The sequence below is a fragment of the Podarcis vaucheri genome (genome assembly GCF_965113315.1).
Source record: "Podarcis vaucheri genome assembly, chromosome: 5".
Classification (NCBI taxonomy): Eukaryota; Metazoa; Chordata; class Lepidosauria; order Squamata; family Lacertidae; genus Podarcis; species Podarcis vaucheri.
In genome coordinates, this window is record NC_138763.1 from 6339760 (window position 1) to 6354211 (window position 14452).

Below are 14452 nucleotides of genomic sequence, written 5' to 3' on the forward strand. Positions count from 1 at the left end.
GACCCAAAGGCTGTCACAGGACAGAAACATTTGATTCACTGCAGTGGAAACCCAGACTATAATATAATGGGGATAAAACAATTAGCCATCTTGATAAGAGATACAGTCATAAAGGTGTGCTATAAATAGATAATTATAATAAATGCTAGTTAGTTAGAGAGTCAGATGAGTCCAGTTTGTCTTTCAAAAGTGGAGTACATAAATAGGTGCCGGCCAGGAAAATGAGAGAGGTGGCGATGTCTCTGATGAATGCAAAATGCCCTCAGAAAAAGGGGATTCCTCTCACCCGGCTCTGCCTGGAATAAAGGAAGACCGGACCATGGGGCGAGCATCGGAATCTCTGATTACTCTGGTTCCGCGTAAGATTCTGCGCTTGATGAAACTGCCCTGGTCCCGCAAGCGCTACCCTCCTGGACCCCTTCGACTTCCCATCATCGGAGGCATGTGGCGGTTTGGGGTCATGCTCTCCCTGGATACTTTCATGAAGGTACTTCTTTCAAAATACTTCTTCAGCTGAAAAAGAGGAAGAGCGAAAAGGCATTGCAAATTATTTACTTTATTTGAGAACTGTGGATAATGATTCCCCTGTGAAATCTAGGGCTTGAGCGTCTTGGCAGATTTTTCTGCCTGCTGTGGCAATTGCAATGTGCTGCATTGTTTAAATTGTTTTTGTTGTTGTTGCTTCTTTCATTTCTTACATATTGAATTTTAATGTATTACAATTTTAATTCCATAAGAGTAAAAATGTAATGCAATAAAATGCACAGTGTAAGAAATAAAAGAAGGAATACAAATACAATAAGAAATCAAAATGAGTATTCAAATCCACAGACATGCTGTGGAGCATATTAATGCAGCTTGTGGACTCTTGGTGGCCATGGAACATATCTGGGAATGCTTGATCTATGGGTCTTTTAAGAATTTATGTGCAGAAGAAATCCTTGAAACAATATATTTTTGGTATTCTCTCCAACAAAACTACTGTTCATATTAAAGGTTAATCAGAAATTTAGTTACGCAGTTCTCAATCCAATTAGTTTTTCAGGGTTTTTTCCAGTAATTCCAGCCAATTAGTCAAGAATTCTCTTCTGCTTGGTCACATTGCCAACGAAAATTATCTTTCTTTTTTAATAAAAATTAACCGATTGTGAAATAACTGGGTGAATGGCCATATTCATTATCTCATATAAAAGTTTGTGATATTCTACCCATCGATGGATGTGGAAACAAATAAAGAGACCTCAGTGGAACAAATATCAGATCACCAACCTTTTGCCTTTGAGAGAGAGATCTGACTCTTTGGGAGTAGGTGAGATTCTTGTGGTTGAAGGGAAGCCTGTCTGAGCAGGTACAAAAAGGTTATTTAAGGCCATGTGCTAACTGCAGAAATACCTTTTATCATCTTAATTTGATATGTCACCTTCTTAGAAAGCTACTGTCTCAAGGCAGAGATCTATAGTGTTCTGTCCTCAAGGAGTGACAACCACAATGTGCTGGTGACTGGCAGTGGCCGCCGACACCATAAAACACCGGTCCTGAAAGATCTTCATTGGCTCCCAGTACGTTTCCGAGCGCATTTCAAAGTGTTGGTGCTGACCTTTAAAGCCCTAAACAGCCCTGTTTCCCTGAAGGAGCGTCTCCACCCCCATCATCCAGCCTGGACACTGAGGTCCAGCACCGAGGGCCTTCTGGTGGTTCCCTCACTGTGAGAAGTGAGGTTACAGGGAACCAGGCAGAGGGCCTTCTCGGTGGTGGCGCCCACCCTGTGGAACGCACTCCCAGCAGATGTCAAGGCAATAACTATTTTACTTTTTAAAAGACAACTGAAGGCGGCCCTTTTTAGGGAAGTTTTTAATGTCTGATGCAGTATTGTTTTTAATATTCGGTTGGAAGCTATTATTATTATTATTATTATTATTATTATTATTATTATTATTATTATTTCTTCAAAAGCTTCAGCTAACACTGCAGCACATCCCCCCCCCCCAAGTATGGCTTCTTATATATCCAGAAATGGCACCACCCATGAACCGGACAGTGGTTCTGCAGGCTCAAGAAAATCCTTGGGTTTGCAGAAGTGCACAAAAAACCCTTTAGAAAATGCATTAGGCTGTGTGGAGGACACACCCCAAAATGTCACATTGAGGGCTGCGAAGTTTCTTTGGGACACAGCCTGCTGGTGGGAGGAGGTGGAAAACCAGTTAGGAGGTGGAATGGTATGAAGCACCCTAATAGTGGTCCTGGATGACTGGCTAGAGCCCTGAATTGCGAGTGACACTTGCCCAGCCCAGATGGCTTGCACTGCAAAACTGAAACCACAAAAGGTTCAAAAGAAACACAACCTGCAGCCGGCATAGTAGATCATGTTCTGTCCATTCCCAGTAACATCCAGCTGGGTGGCCTTACATTATAAGTTCTAAGACTTCCCTGGGCTGCAGCATTCATCTCTCACACACACTAAAGCCAACTCCCTTGGCTACCCCCTGGTCTTCATCTATGAACAGGGTAAAAGGCTTCTTGGGGTTTGGGATGCCAAGCGCTGGGGCTTGTTGTAATGCCACTTTGAGATCCTGAAAAGCCTGCTGCTGTTCCCTGCCCCATATAAAAGGATCCTTCTCTATTCCCCTAGTTGACTCATGCAGGGGCTGAGCAATGCTTCTGTAGTTAGTAGTGAGTCCAGGAGATATTGTACATCATCATAAGTGGGATTATAGGTTTTAAAAATCCCTTCAAACAATTTTATAATTTTTGCTGGATTCTCCTCAAAAGAGGGGTTCTGATTTCTCCAATTACAAACATCTGCACTTGAAAAGGGTATATGCTGGACCGTGTAGGTCTGTGGTGCCTCCGCTTGTCCAGCTGGGACAGGGGCTGGCGGATCATAAACCCTCCGAAGGGGCATTACTCCGGCTGCCTGATCCTTCCTGGTTTTCTCATACTGTCTGTGAGACATAACTCTCTTCGCCGCCTGTCCCCACTTACGTTGCCATCTCTTCCTCTTTTCAGGGGTGCAGCATTCTGCTGCCTCAACTAACAAGGGGCTCACATCCAACTTCTTCCTCAAATGGCTTTACAAACTCCTTTAGTCTCTCTTTCTGTTTTTCTGTCCACATTTTCTTTCCTTTATTCATATCATCTAGTGTCTTCCTAAACTCTTCGTCATCTTTCTCTTCTTCCGTCTCACTATCCTCCTTCGCAGGTCCTCCTCCCCCTACACCAGTGCCTCCCTGTGCTTCTTGATTTTGGCTTGGGGGGGGTTGTTGGAGGGGCTGTCGGTGGAGTGTAAGGTGGTAGCTTAATCACTCCCCCCTCCTCATCTTCTGGGTCTTCTAACACCAGAGGCTTCACTGTACAAATCCTGTTCTGTGTGTTGCTGTCACAGCAAGACTTTAGCCATGGTAGATTCTTTTCTACATTGGTCTTTCATGTAGAGATATAGGGGATCTGGTCTGGGTGGACATTTAATATATTTTGCCACAAGGGGTTGATTCGCCACAGGGGGTTGATTAATTGCAAATCAAAGCCACGCAGTTTTCCAGTTATTTAAAAAGCATTCCAGAGGAATACATTGGCTTGCTCCAGACCCCATTTTTCAGATACTCCGCTCCTAACCGGGTTTCAAAATTCTCTCACACTCCACATGCTACAGATTGTCAGAAAATGCACAACCCTACAATCGCTCGGCCAAGGGGACACTAAGCCTTGGCCCTCATTCAACAATTCATCCACTGGAGTATCTGACACACAACATGCCAACAAAACACTCAATTCCCTCTGCCCCATTCCCTTTCCCAAACCTTACTGGTGGCACCCTGTTGCCACGGCCAGTTCCTTTCCTGGCAGCACTTTACTGCTACCAGGTGAGGCTGATCAGGCCTCTGGCCCTTTCCCTCGGGCCCCTAGCCCTTTCCTTCAGGCTTACCTTTTTCTTTCCGCTGCAGATTCCCTCTTTCGGCCTCTTTTCTCCCTCGACCAGGTGTCTCCACTCCAGGACGGTGTGGCAATCTCCCCCTACAAACTGGCAGGGTGTGCACTGGAAATGCGAACGCCGATCTGAGCTGTTCACCTGTGGTCGAGCCTGGCTCTCCTCGATCCTCTGGGGTGGGGCGATATCCCGGACGAGCCCCCAAAAATATAAAGCCTTATTTCGCCAGGGAATCGTTTTGCCCGCGTCCCCAGGACCAAAGAAAGAGTAAAATAACACCAGGAAAGTTTCTTCTTTGGAGAAAAGGGTTTAATCTGTGCACAGAGACAGCCAGCAGAATATAGTTTCTGAAATCTGACTGCAAAGTAATACACATCAGCAAACTTTCTTATACCTGAAAGCATTCACCCACCTCTCAGACCTCCCCCAAAACTTCCCCAATCAGCTGGCAAGTTTTCACTTATTCCCTTTTAGGGCATATCTATATTGCTTGCTAAGCACTCCCTCGTCTTACCCCTGTACGTGTGCCTTTTCTGCTTGCTTAGCAGTCCCTCCCCTCTCCTTCGTACACGTGTCTTTTTTGCTAGCTAAGCAGCCCCTTGTACGTGTCTATTCTTATCTTGCATTACTGAAGCAGGAAGCGCAAGGCAGGAAATGGCCCCATAGCCTGTCTGGTAGCTGGCTTGACCACAATTTGCAGAAGTAAGTTTGGTGCAGAAACTCACTATGTGTAGTTAATATGAAGATTAACCCTTCAACACCTTACGGCTCCAACGTTTCCTGAGCGATGATTCAAATCAAAATGCCCCTACGAGCCAGTACTTGACGCTTCCAAAATATCCTGAATATAACTAATCCCTTCTTTCTCTTTTTTTATCTGAATGGCAGTTGGCAAAGCAATATGGGAACATTTGCACGGTATGGATTGGGCCTATACCTGCAGTCATACTGTCCGGCTACAAAGCAGTCAAGGAAGGCCTAATCAACCATTCGGATGATTTTGCTGACCGCCCAGAAACTCCGTTCGTGAAAAGTGCAGCAAAAAATAGGGGTAAGTTGTTGGTTTGAGTATCAGGTTTTACTAGCCTTTTCTCCAGTGAAGGAAACAAAGGACCCTTCCATATGGGATGTACCTTTTTCCCATGGGTGTCTTCTTCTGCAACATTTCATTGATGCAAGAATAGTGGTGGATTTATACTGGACAATCCACACCGCTTTATTAGTTGTTCTGCTTTCCCAGTGTTACTGCATTATCCAACGAAAGCTGGACAACCCTCCGCCTGGAACATTTGCGGAATGGAAAGTTACAGGATGTCATTAGGAAGTAACAGGACATGCACTGATGGGAAAGGGAGCAGCTTGGGCCTGTGCATTCATGATGGTTTGCGCTGGTGTAGCGGTTAAGAGCAGTGGACTCGTAATCTGGTGAACCGGGTTCGCTTCCCTGCTCCTCCACATGCAGCTGCTGGGTGCCCTTGGGCCAGTCACACTTCTTTGAAGTCTCTCAGGAAGGGAAAGGAGAATGTTAGCCACATTGAGACTCCTTGGGGTAGTGATAAAGCAGGATACCAAATCCAAACTTTTCTTCTTCTCTTCTTTCAATGTTGTTTGTACCTGCAAAGTGTTGGGGCAGTGACTCACTCCCAGTCTGTACATATTGATTAAAGAGCCGCAGTTCCATAATGGAACTGGTAGTGCAGTGTAAAAAAGAAGCTAGAAGTACTAGCATTGTAACCAGTAAAATTAATGTAAATAATTCTTTTAACAGTAGTTTTCACATGCGCTAATTTTCTCTTATTCTTGATGGCCCCAGGTATTCTGCAAACCTCAGGACCCCACTGGGCATGCTGATACCTCCCTGCTGTTAGCCTCATTTTGGCTCCAATCCTGTTGGTACTCAGTGCTTGAGTTTCGTAATAGAGGGAGTGATGATGAAGGTCTTGTTTTTCATATGCATTTTCTGAAACATTCACTGGTGTCCCACATCAGAGATATAACACTCCACAACGAAATAATTGATTCTGCACCAGTCTTCCTGTTCTTAGGTTCTTTAATGCCTAGGCATGGACTGCACTGGTGTTTTCTAGGCTGCTGATGTAATAGCTTTTATATGAATTTTGTAAGCAATAATTTCTCACTGGTCTGTGATGGTTTTAGGTATTGTACTTTCAAATGGTCACACCTGGAAGCAGCAGAGACGGTTCAGTGTGGTTACTATGCGGAAGCTGGGGCTGGGGAAGAAAGGCATGGAGCACCAAATAGAAGAGGCGGCCATTGAGCTTGTGGAGATCTTTGCACGTGCAAAGGGTATGTGATAGAAGAAAATGAGGCTAACTCAGGTTGGTTTGTTATCCACCTCTGCCTGAGACAATCTGCGGGTTGGGGCAACTTCCTGGGACTCACAGCAGAAGAGTGGTTCAGTTTTGGAAGCTGAGAGAGAAGAGTCCACTGGCATCCTGTAAACTGGGTAGGGATTGCATGGGAATACAAATATTTAGCAGCTGCAGTGCAAAGAGTCAGTGCCTAGTTTGCATCCTGCTGGTGTAAAAAATAAATTAATAATAATTGATGGAAAATGATGGATTGCTGAGGTGCCAGGACTTGCTGTTGTTTGAGACCATTACATTGTCTGTGAATTGTGCAGTTGTCTCACCCTGATTTTACTAAGTAGGCAAAGTGTGTTAAACTGTTTTTTAAACTAAGGAACTTTCTTAATGGTTTCTTTCTTCTTTGGCGATCACTCATCGCTGAGTAAGATTGTCTTCCATAAACACGGTTTTAACAATGAGTCCGTAAGTGACAGTGGAGGCCAATTCTGGATCCACATGTCCTTCCACAGTGGGAATATTGGTTTCCGGGCAGTGTGGATTTGCCACAAGAAAGGAGCAAGAAAGACTGATTTTGAAAAGCTGTTAACTAATCACAATTTCTCCTTTTGCATAGCAAAAGAATAATGTGTGTGTGTGTGTGTGTGTGTGTGTGTGTGTGTGTGTGTATATATATATATTCTTTATATATATATATATATAAAAGCATTGGATCTCATTAGGATTTCATCTGCAGGGCAGCCATTTGACCCATCCTTACACATCATCAATTCAGTCAGCAACGTGATATGCGCCATGTCCTTTGGATACCGATTTTCTGTTGAAGATAAAGAATTCCTGAGGCTGGTGGAAGCCATTCGGATTAGCTTACAGTTCGGAGGCAGCTTCTTTCATGGCGTGAGTAGGTTGAAGCTTAGGCTTGGTAGTGGGTGGGTGAAGGAGAGCATGAGATGGGAGGCCCGTGAACTGTGGTTGCCTACAGTAGACATCAGTTCAAACTGGGATAGCCAGCAATGTCAACTCCAGATGCTGTGGACTACCACTCCCATCGGCCCCAGGCAGCATGGCCAATGATCAGGAATGATGGGAGCTGTAGTCCAAATCATCTGGGCAACACCACATGGGTTACCCCTGTAACATTATAAATGTGAACAATACTGAATTTCTCCTCCATATCACCTTTCAGATACTCAGGGTGAAATTTCTAGCCCTCAAGAACAAGCCAAAGCATTATTATTATTATTATTATTAATAATAATAATAATTATTATTATTATTATTTATACCGTGCCCATCTGCACACTCTGGGTGGCTTTCAAAAAAATATTAAAATACTGTAGTACATCAAACATTAAAAGCTTCCCTAAACAGGGCTGCCTTCAGATGTCTTCTAAAAGTCTGTTAGTTGTTGTTCTCTTTGACATCTGATGGGAGGGCGTTCCACAGGGCGGGCGCCACTACCGAGAAGGCCCTCAGCCTGGATCCCTGTAACTTGGCTTCTCACAGTGAGGGAACTGCCAGAAGGCCCTCAGTGCTGGACCTCAGTGTCTGGGTAGAACAATGGGGGTGGAGACGCTCCTTCAGATATAAGCATGAGGTTGGAGTTGACTTGTGGGTTGTGTTGCTGATAGGATGTGCCTTTCCTTTCCTTGTAGCTCTACGAAATTCTCCCGTTTGTCATGAAACTTCTCCCAGGGCCTCACAAAACCGCATTGTCCTCCATTGAGATGGTTGTTTCATTTGCGAAGAATGAGATAGCGAGGCACAAGGAAGACCAGACTGTGCATGAGCCCATGGACTTCATTGATTTCTATCTATCTCATATAGAGAGGGTAAGTAAACTGCTTTGTGGGCGAATGCTTCTTCTTCAATGAATCGTTGCATTCTCTGTTACGATCGAACAATAACATCTGCGGGACCGCTGGGAATCTCCCCTGCACTTATTAGTCATTTTATGTAAACTGTGTTACTTTTACTGTTGATAGCCGCTCTGAGCCCGGCTTCGGCTGGGGAGGGCAGGATATAAATAATTTATTATTATTATTATATTATCATGGGAGTTGCAGGCCCAAAACATCAGGAGGGCCGAGGTTGAGGAAGTCTGGTATAGGAGCATAATAAGAGCTCCTGGATCAGGCCAATGGCTTCTCTAGTCCAACATCCTGCTTTCACAGTGGCCAACAGGATGCCTGTGGAAACTGGCAAGCAGGATCCGACCACAAGAGCAACTCTCCCCTCCTGCGGTTTCCAGCAACTGTGATTAAGAAGCGTTGGTTAGTAGCTGTTCATAGCGCTCTTTAAAAGCCATCTAGGGTTTTTTTTGTTGTTTTTTTATTCATTTTTATTTTTTATTCATTACATACACTTTTACAATATATTCCTCCCTCCCTCCCCTCCAAGGCTTCCCCCAACTTCCGCTTCTGGTTTGTTTCTATTTCCACCCATTTTGATATCTCTTAACAGAAAAAGTTATTAATAACATAATTTTAAGCCTAAAGACATAAAAATAACAGTAAATACACCACCATCTTTCACTATTTTTCAAAACATTTTCTAATGCTAATAATGTGAATGTTTATTTAAATCCTGCCATCAAGTCTATTGACCTTCTTTGTTTCTGCAAATATAATATGAGTAGTTCCCAATCTTTTTCAAAGTCTTTTTCTCTTAGTCTATCTGTCATTTTTCCCAGTTCTGCATAGTTCATCAACTTCTCTTGCCATTGTTCTTTAGTTGGTATTTTTCCAGTCTTCCAGTTTTGTGCAATCAACATTCTTGCTGCTGTAGTGGCACACATAAATAAAGTCCTCATTTCCTTTGGTATGTCTTGACTTAAAATACCTAACAAAAAGGCTTATGGTTTTTTTGTTTTTTTTAAAAAAAGTTATTTTCAACATTTTCTTCAATTCATTATATATCATTTCCCAGTAGGATTGCAAAAAGGTAAAACACTACTAAAGCCATCTAGGTTGATGGCAATTGCTCTCTCCCATGAGAGGGAGTTCCATAGCTTACCTATGTGCAGAGACTGGAAGGCCACCTGCCATGAATGATCTCGTTGAGATTCCTGCATTGCAGGGGGTTGGACTAGATTCTCACAATAAGAATGGGGTTTTCCTTCCAGACTGTCATTGTTGGTTTTTTGGATGGGATTCAATAGCATACAAGCAAATTTAGGGTGCACGATTATAGAGGATTGTTGGAGGTTTTGAACAATGATCTACTCCCCCCCCTAAGATACGGAAAGTGACAGGGAATTGCACTTGGAAGTGCGGGGTAACAATTGCTTGGATGCAGCAGCATCTAACCTCCTCACAAACAAATCAGGATGCTCAAGGAGCAGGTCATCTGGAAACACCCTCACATTAAGGTCTAGTATCAAGAAGAGAAATAGCATGGTGTTCCGATAGTGACAGGAATCAGATTACTCAGGTGGTAATTCCTCTACTCATCCTTGGTCTTCCTTGTGGCAGTCACTGTTTGACCTCTGCTCAATAGACAGCTGGAACTTCCTCAGTTCCTGATGGAGGTAAGTCTTAGTTGATTAACTGTATGCACTTATGTTGATTAATCAATAAAATTTACGTACGTAAATGCAAAAAACAATAGTTTTGAAGCAAAAAGTATACTTTTCTGATTTAGCACATCTGTGTCACAGCAGGCATAATCTCAGGAAAGGCACCCCCTCATTTAAAGAGGCACTTCGCTGCCTGCAATTTTTATTAATACTTGCATATTATATGGAAGGCCCATTTTCCAGGGCTTATACTGGTGTAAGATCCACTGGTCTTAGTTTAGCCGACTGGGGCCTGTGAGTGAACTGAATCTAACCTCCGCTATTGCTTACAACAGAACAAGGATGACCCCTACTCTACCTACAATGAGGACAACCTGGCTCAGTGTATTTTTGACCTCTTTATTGCTGGAACAGAGACAACTGCTACCACTCTGCAATGGGCACTGCTCCTCATGGTGACACACCCAGATATTCAAGGTGAGAGGGAACTGTGCAATGGCAGCAAGAGGCCATTTTGACCTCTTGATCTTGGACCTGAATTTCTTTCAGATTGGCCCCCATCCAGCCCATTACTACTTCTGGGCAAACACCTTCAAAGTCTCTCTTGATTCAGATGGAATGGAGATACAGAGCTGTGTGTCACCAGCATACTGACAGCACCATGCTCCAGATCTGTGGAAGATCCCAGTAGATCTTGCTGCAAGAGGCTACCCTTCTGAAAATCATTATTTAGGTTTTCCGCCCCAGCAGGTCTAGGTGGAATACTTTCCTGTGGAACAAATACCCCTTAATGATTGCTCAACTTGTTTAATTTGAGATGTTTCATCCAAAACAAAGCTTAATTCTCCACCATTTTCCTCAGAGAAAGTCTACCAGGAGATGGAAGATGTTTTCGGTTCATCTCACTCAATCCGCTATCAAGATCGGAAGAAGCTGCCCTACACCAATGCTGTGATTCACGAGATCCAGCGTTCAAGATATATCTTTTTAATTGGGCTTCCAAGGCAAACCGTGAAGGATGTGAACTTGCATGGTTTTCACATTCCAAAGGTACAGACGATTGTAACAGTTGCATTTCTATAGCCCAGGGGGAAAGGCAGATTCCCTTGCAGTGCAAATTCTGTAGAAAGTAACTATAGCTCCTTCCATTTCCAAAAAAGAGAGGGGAGTTCATGCAGGGATATCTTGCGCTGTGTCCTCCAGATGTGGACCACAACTCACATTATCTGTGACCCCCATTATTGATCTATGTTGGCAGGGGCTGTTGGGAGTTGTAATCCGCAGCAGGAGTGGTTGGTGAGGAGAGGTGCAGCTGCACACCTAGCCTCCCAGCAGCAGAGTTGCTCCTGCTTCCTGGGAGGAAGAGGAATGAGATGACAGGGGAGATAGCATCTGTGCAGGCACACTGGTGGGAGTGCCCCAGAAATGCACAGGATCGCTTCTGCGGAGCTTCTTCACAATTTGCATCCTTCCATCAGCACTCAAGACTTTTAAATTCATGAAATGCAAATCTGAAAATTCATCATTTACAGTGGTGCCTCGCAAGACGAAAAGAATCCGTTCCACGATTCTTTTCTTCTAGCGGTTTTTTCGTCTTGCGAAGCAACCCCACTGGCGGCTAAGTGGATTAGCGCTATTAGCGATTTAGCGCTATTAGCGGCTTAGCGGGCTTAGCGGCTAAGCTGTTAAAAGGCTATTAACAGCTTAGCCACTTTGAAAAAGGGGGGGGGGGAAGCAAAAAAAAATATATGGCGAGACTCGCAAGACGTTTTCGTCTTGCGAAGCAAGCCCATAGGGAACTTCGTCTTGCGAAGTGCCTCCGCGACGGAAAACCCTTTCGTCTAGCGGGTTTTCCGCCTTGCGAGGCATTCGTCTTGCGGGGCACCACTGTATTAAAGAAAGAAAATGCAATTCTTCAGTTCCAGGAGAATGAAGCTTGTATGTAAAGATTAGTGGAAATAATAATAATAATAATGATGATGATGATGTTTATACCTCACCCATCTAGATGGGTTTCCCCAGCCACTCTGGGTGGCTCCCAACAGATTAAAAACAGAATAAAACATCTAACATTAAAAACTTCCCTAAACAGGGTTGCCTTCAGATGTCTTCTAAAAGTCAGATAGTTGTTTATTTGATTGACATCTGGTGGGAGGGTGTGCCACAGGACAGGTGTCACCACCGAGAAAGCCCTCTGCCTGGTTCCCTGTAACCTCACTTCTTGCAGTGAGGGAACTGCCAGAAGGCCCTCGGAGGTGGACTTCACTGAGCGATGCAGGTGGAAAATGGGGGAACTGAAGGGCAAAAGTGCAATGTTCTGTTTAGATGCATCCTGAGACAAGTCTTCTTTCCCTGCAGGGGGCTGTGCTTGCTCCAGATCTCCGCTCTGTTCTTCTTGATCCTGAGGAATGGGCAACACCTAAAAAATTCAACCCAAACCATTTTTTGGACGAGGACGGGCAGTTTGTGGTCAGAGAAGCATTTCTGCCATTTGGTGCAGGTATGTGCAAGAAGCCTCAGCTGTCGCATGCTTTCTTACCAGATAATTTTCACATTCTGTGTGATCTTCCACACAACATAAATGCCACTTCTGGAGATGTAGTGGAATCTAGTGGAAGTTTAGCGCTCGTTTCAATTTGTTTCCAGAAAGCAACCCGTTCTCAGATCTGTTAGCATGGAAAATAGAGCCACAAAATTTGGGGTGCTCCCACCATTTTCATTGGTGCATCATGGCAGAACAGAAGCGCACATGCGCCCTAAAGACTAGCATTGGATACAACCCAATAAAAATAGTTATAATAAGTATTATTATTAGTAATAACTAGTATCATTCATAAAAACAATGGTAATTATTAAATACTACTATTAGCACTACTAGCTAATGATAGAGATTGTAGCATACAGTTTTAACATGTAATTTTAGTACATATAATTCTTTTTAAATTACTGGTTTGATTCTTTATATTACCTTCATTATGAACCTTGTTTTCCATGTTTGCTTTTACTGGAATTTTTAATGAACACTTTAGATTATCTTTTGTAAGCCGCTTAGAGGTCTTTAGTTTGAGGAAGCAACTAAAGCAACTTTTACTAGACTCAGGGATTAGGGGAGATCTGGCCTCCCGCAAACCCATAACAATACTTGAAAGGGAGATTTAAATAAACACATTACTGAAATAAAATAAGTAACCAGTCCTGATCTCATGCTGAGCTCAGCATCTTGGCAGCCCCTGAAATAAAGCCCACTTTCTCAGTGACATCCCCACACCCCAAAGTTGAAAGGGAGGCATGGGGGACTCAGGAATCGTAGAAAGAGGAGTTGCTGCAGGATGCTTTCATAGACTGAATGAGGCCTTGACCCAGATTCTTTTCTCAGAGTCAAAGCAAATTGGTGCCCTGGGTAAATACTCTGGGGTATAGGTGGAATAGCAGATAATTCAGTTCCTGCTTTCCTCTTTCTTTATTTTCCTGCAGGTGCTCGGGTGTGTCCAGGGGAGCAAATGGCAAAGATTGAGCTCTTCATCTTTTTCACAAGCCTGCTGAGAGCATTCAGGTTCCAGCTGCCAAAAGGAGTGAGAGGAGTCCATAAGAAGCCTATAATAGGGCTGACGGTCCGTCCTCGCCCCTACAAAATCTGCGCTCTTCCCCGCTGCAGCCACATAAACAATTAGGGGGGCTGATCAACTACTGCAATCTCCTCCTTTAATCATTTCCCGCCATCCTCACATTCTTTCTTGGCTTCCTCAATTGAGATTCCCCAATCTGTGATGCCACTGTGATCCTGCTGCTGCTCTGGTGAGTGCTGGGAAGACTGCTCCCTTTCCTTCCAACTCCATCCAGCCTAGGGGGCGGGGCCTGCACTCACCTCCACAGTTTAGAGGCCTGAGCAGCTTCCTGCAGCAAGTGACAAAATGGTTTTAAATGCTTTAAGTGCTTTTCATTTGCTGCACCTTAAATGGTTGTTGTTGTTTTTTTATAATTTATTTATTATATAGTTTGTATTTTGCTTTTTAAGGGGAAGGGTCAGGGCTGCCTGAGAGTAGGCCTCAGCCAATAGATTGGGTGGGGCAGGTTCCACAGGGGGGAATGCACTGGGACACCCGATCTCAGTGATTACGGGCAGGAGTTATGCTAAGACCAGTCCATGTCATTACCGAGGAGGCAGGGTTAGTCGTTGTTTGAGGACTATCCCTGCCTCCAGGTCCGGTCCTTACTGGAAGGATACTGGAATCAGCAAGGGAAACCCACATGACCTGAAATTGTTGCAGTGCAATGCCAGGTCAATGATGAATAAAACCACTGCCATCCATGACCTGATTGTGGATGGAGGATTTGACCTGGCATGTGTGACAGAGACCTGGTTGGATGAAGCAGATGGGCCTGTCCCTGCCGCTGCTTGCTCACCAGGTTTCTCTTATGCACAGCAACCCAGGTCATGTGGGCAGGGAGGGGGGTTGCAGTGATTTTTAGGAAGTCATTAGTCTGCAGCAGGCGTCCTATTAGGAAGACCCAGTTTTCTGAGTGCATGTTCTGGAAGTTGGGCAATAGGGGCAGTACAGGATTCCTACTGGTGTACCGACCTCCCTGCTGCACCAAGGATTCCCTGCCCGAGCTGCTTCAGGTCGTGGTGGATATGCTCCTGGAGACACCTAGCTTGGTTGTCCTGGTGGATTTTAACATCCA

At 44.3% G+C, this 14452-nt stretch overlaps 1 protein-coding gene across 1 annotated transcript; it reads left to right on the forward strand.

Moving 5' to 3' along the window:
- Positions 1-256: 256 nt before the first annotated feature.
- Positions 257-13609, forward strand: LOC309533146 (cytochrome P450 2J2-like; the record flags this gene model as incomplete). The annotated part of the gene is made up of 9 exons (XM_082224326.1): positions 257-487; positions 4814-4976; positions 6083-6232; positions 6989-7149; positions 7908-8084; positions 10105-10246; positions 10632-10819; positions 12128-12269; positions 13244-13609. 9 exons carry the CDS (start codon positions 257-259, stop codon positions 13438-13440), a joined length of 1551 nt encoding a protein of 516 aa, XP_082080452.1. The 3' UTR covers positions 13441-13609.
- Between the last annotated feature and the right edge of the window lie 843 nt (positions 13610-14452).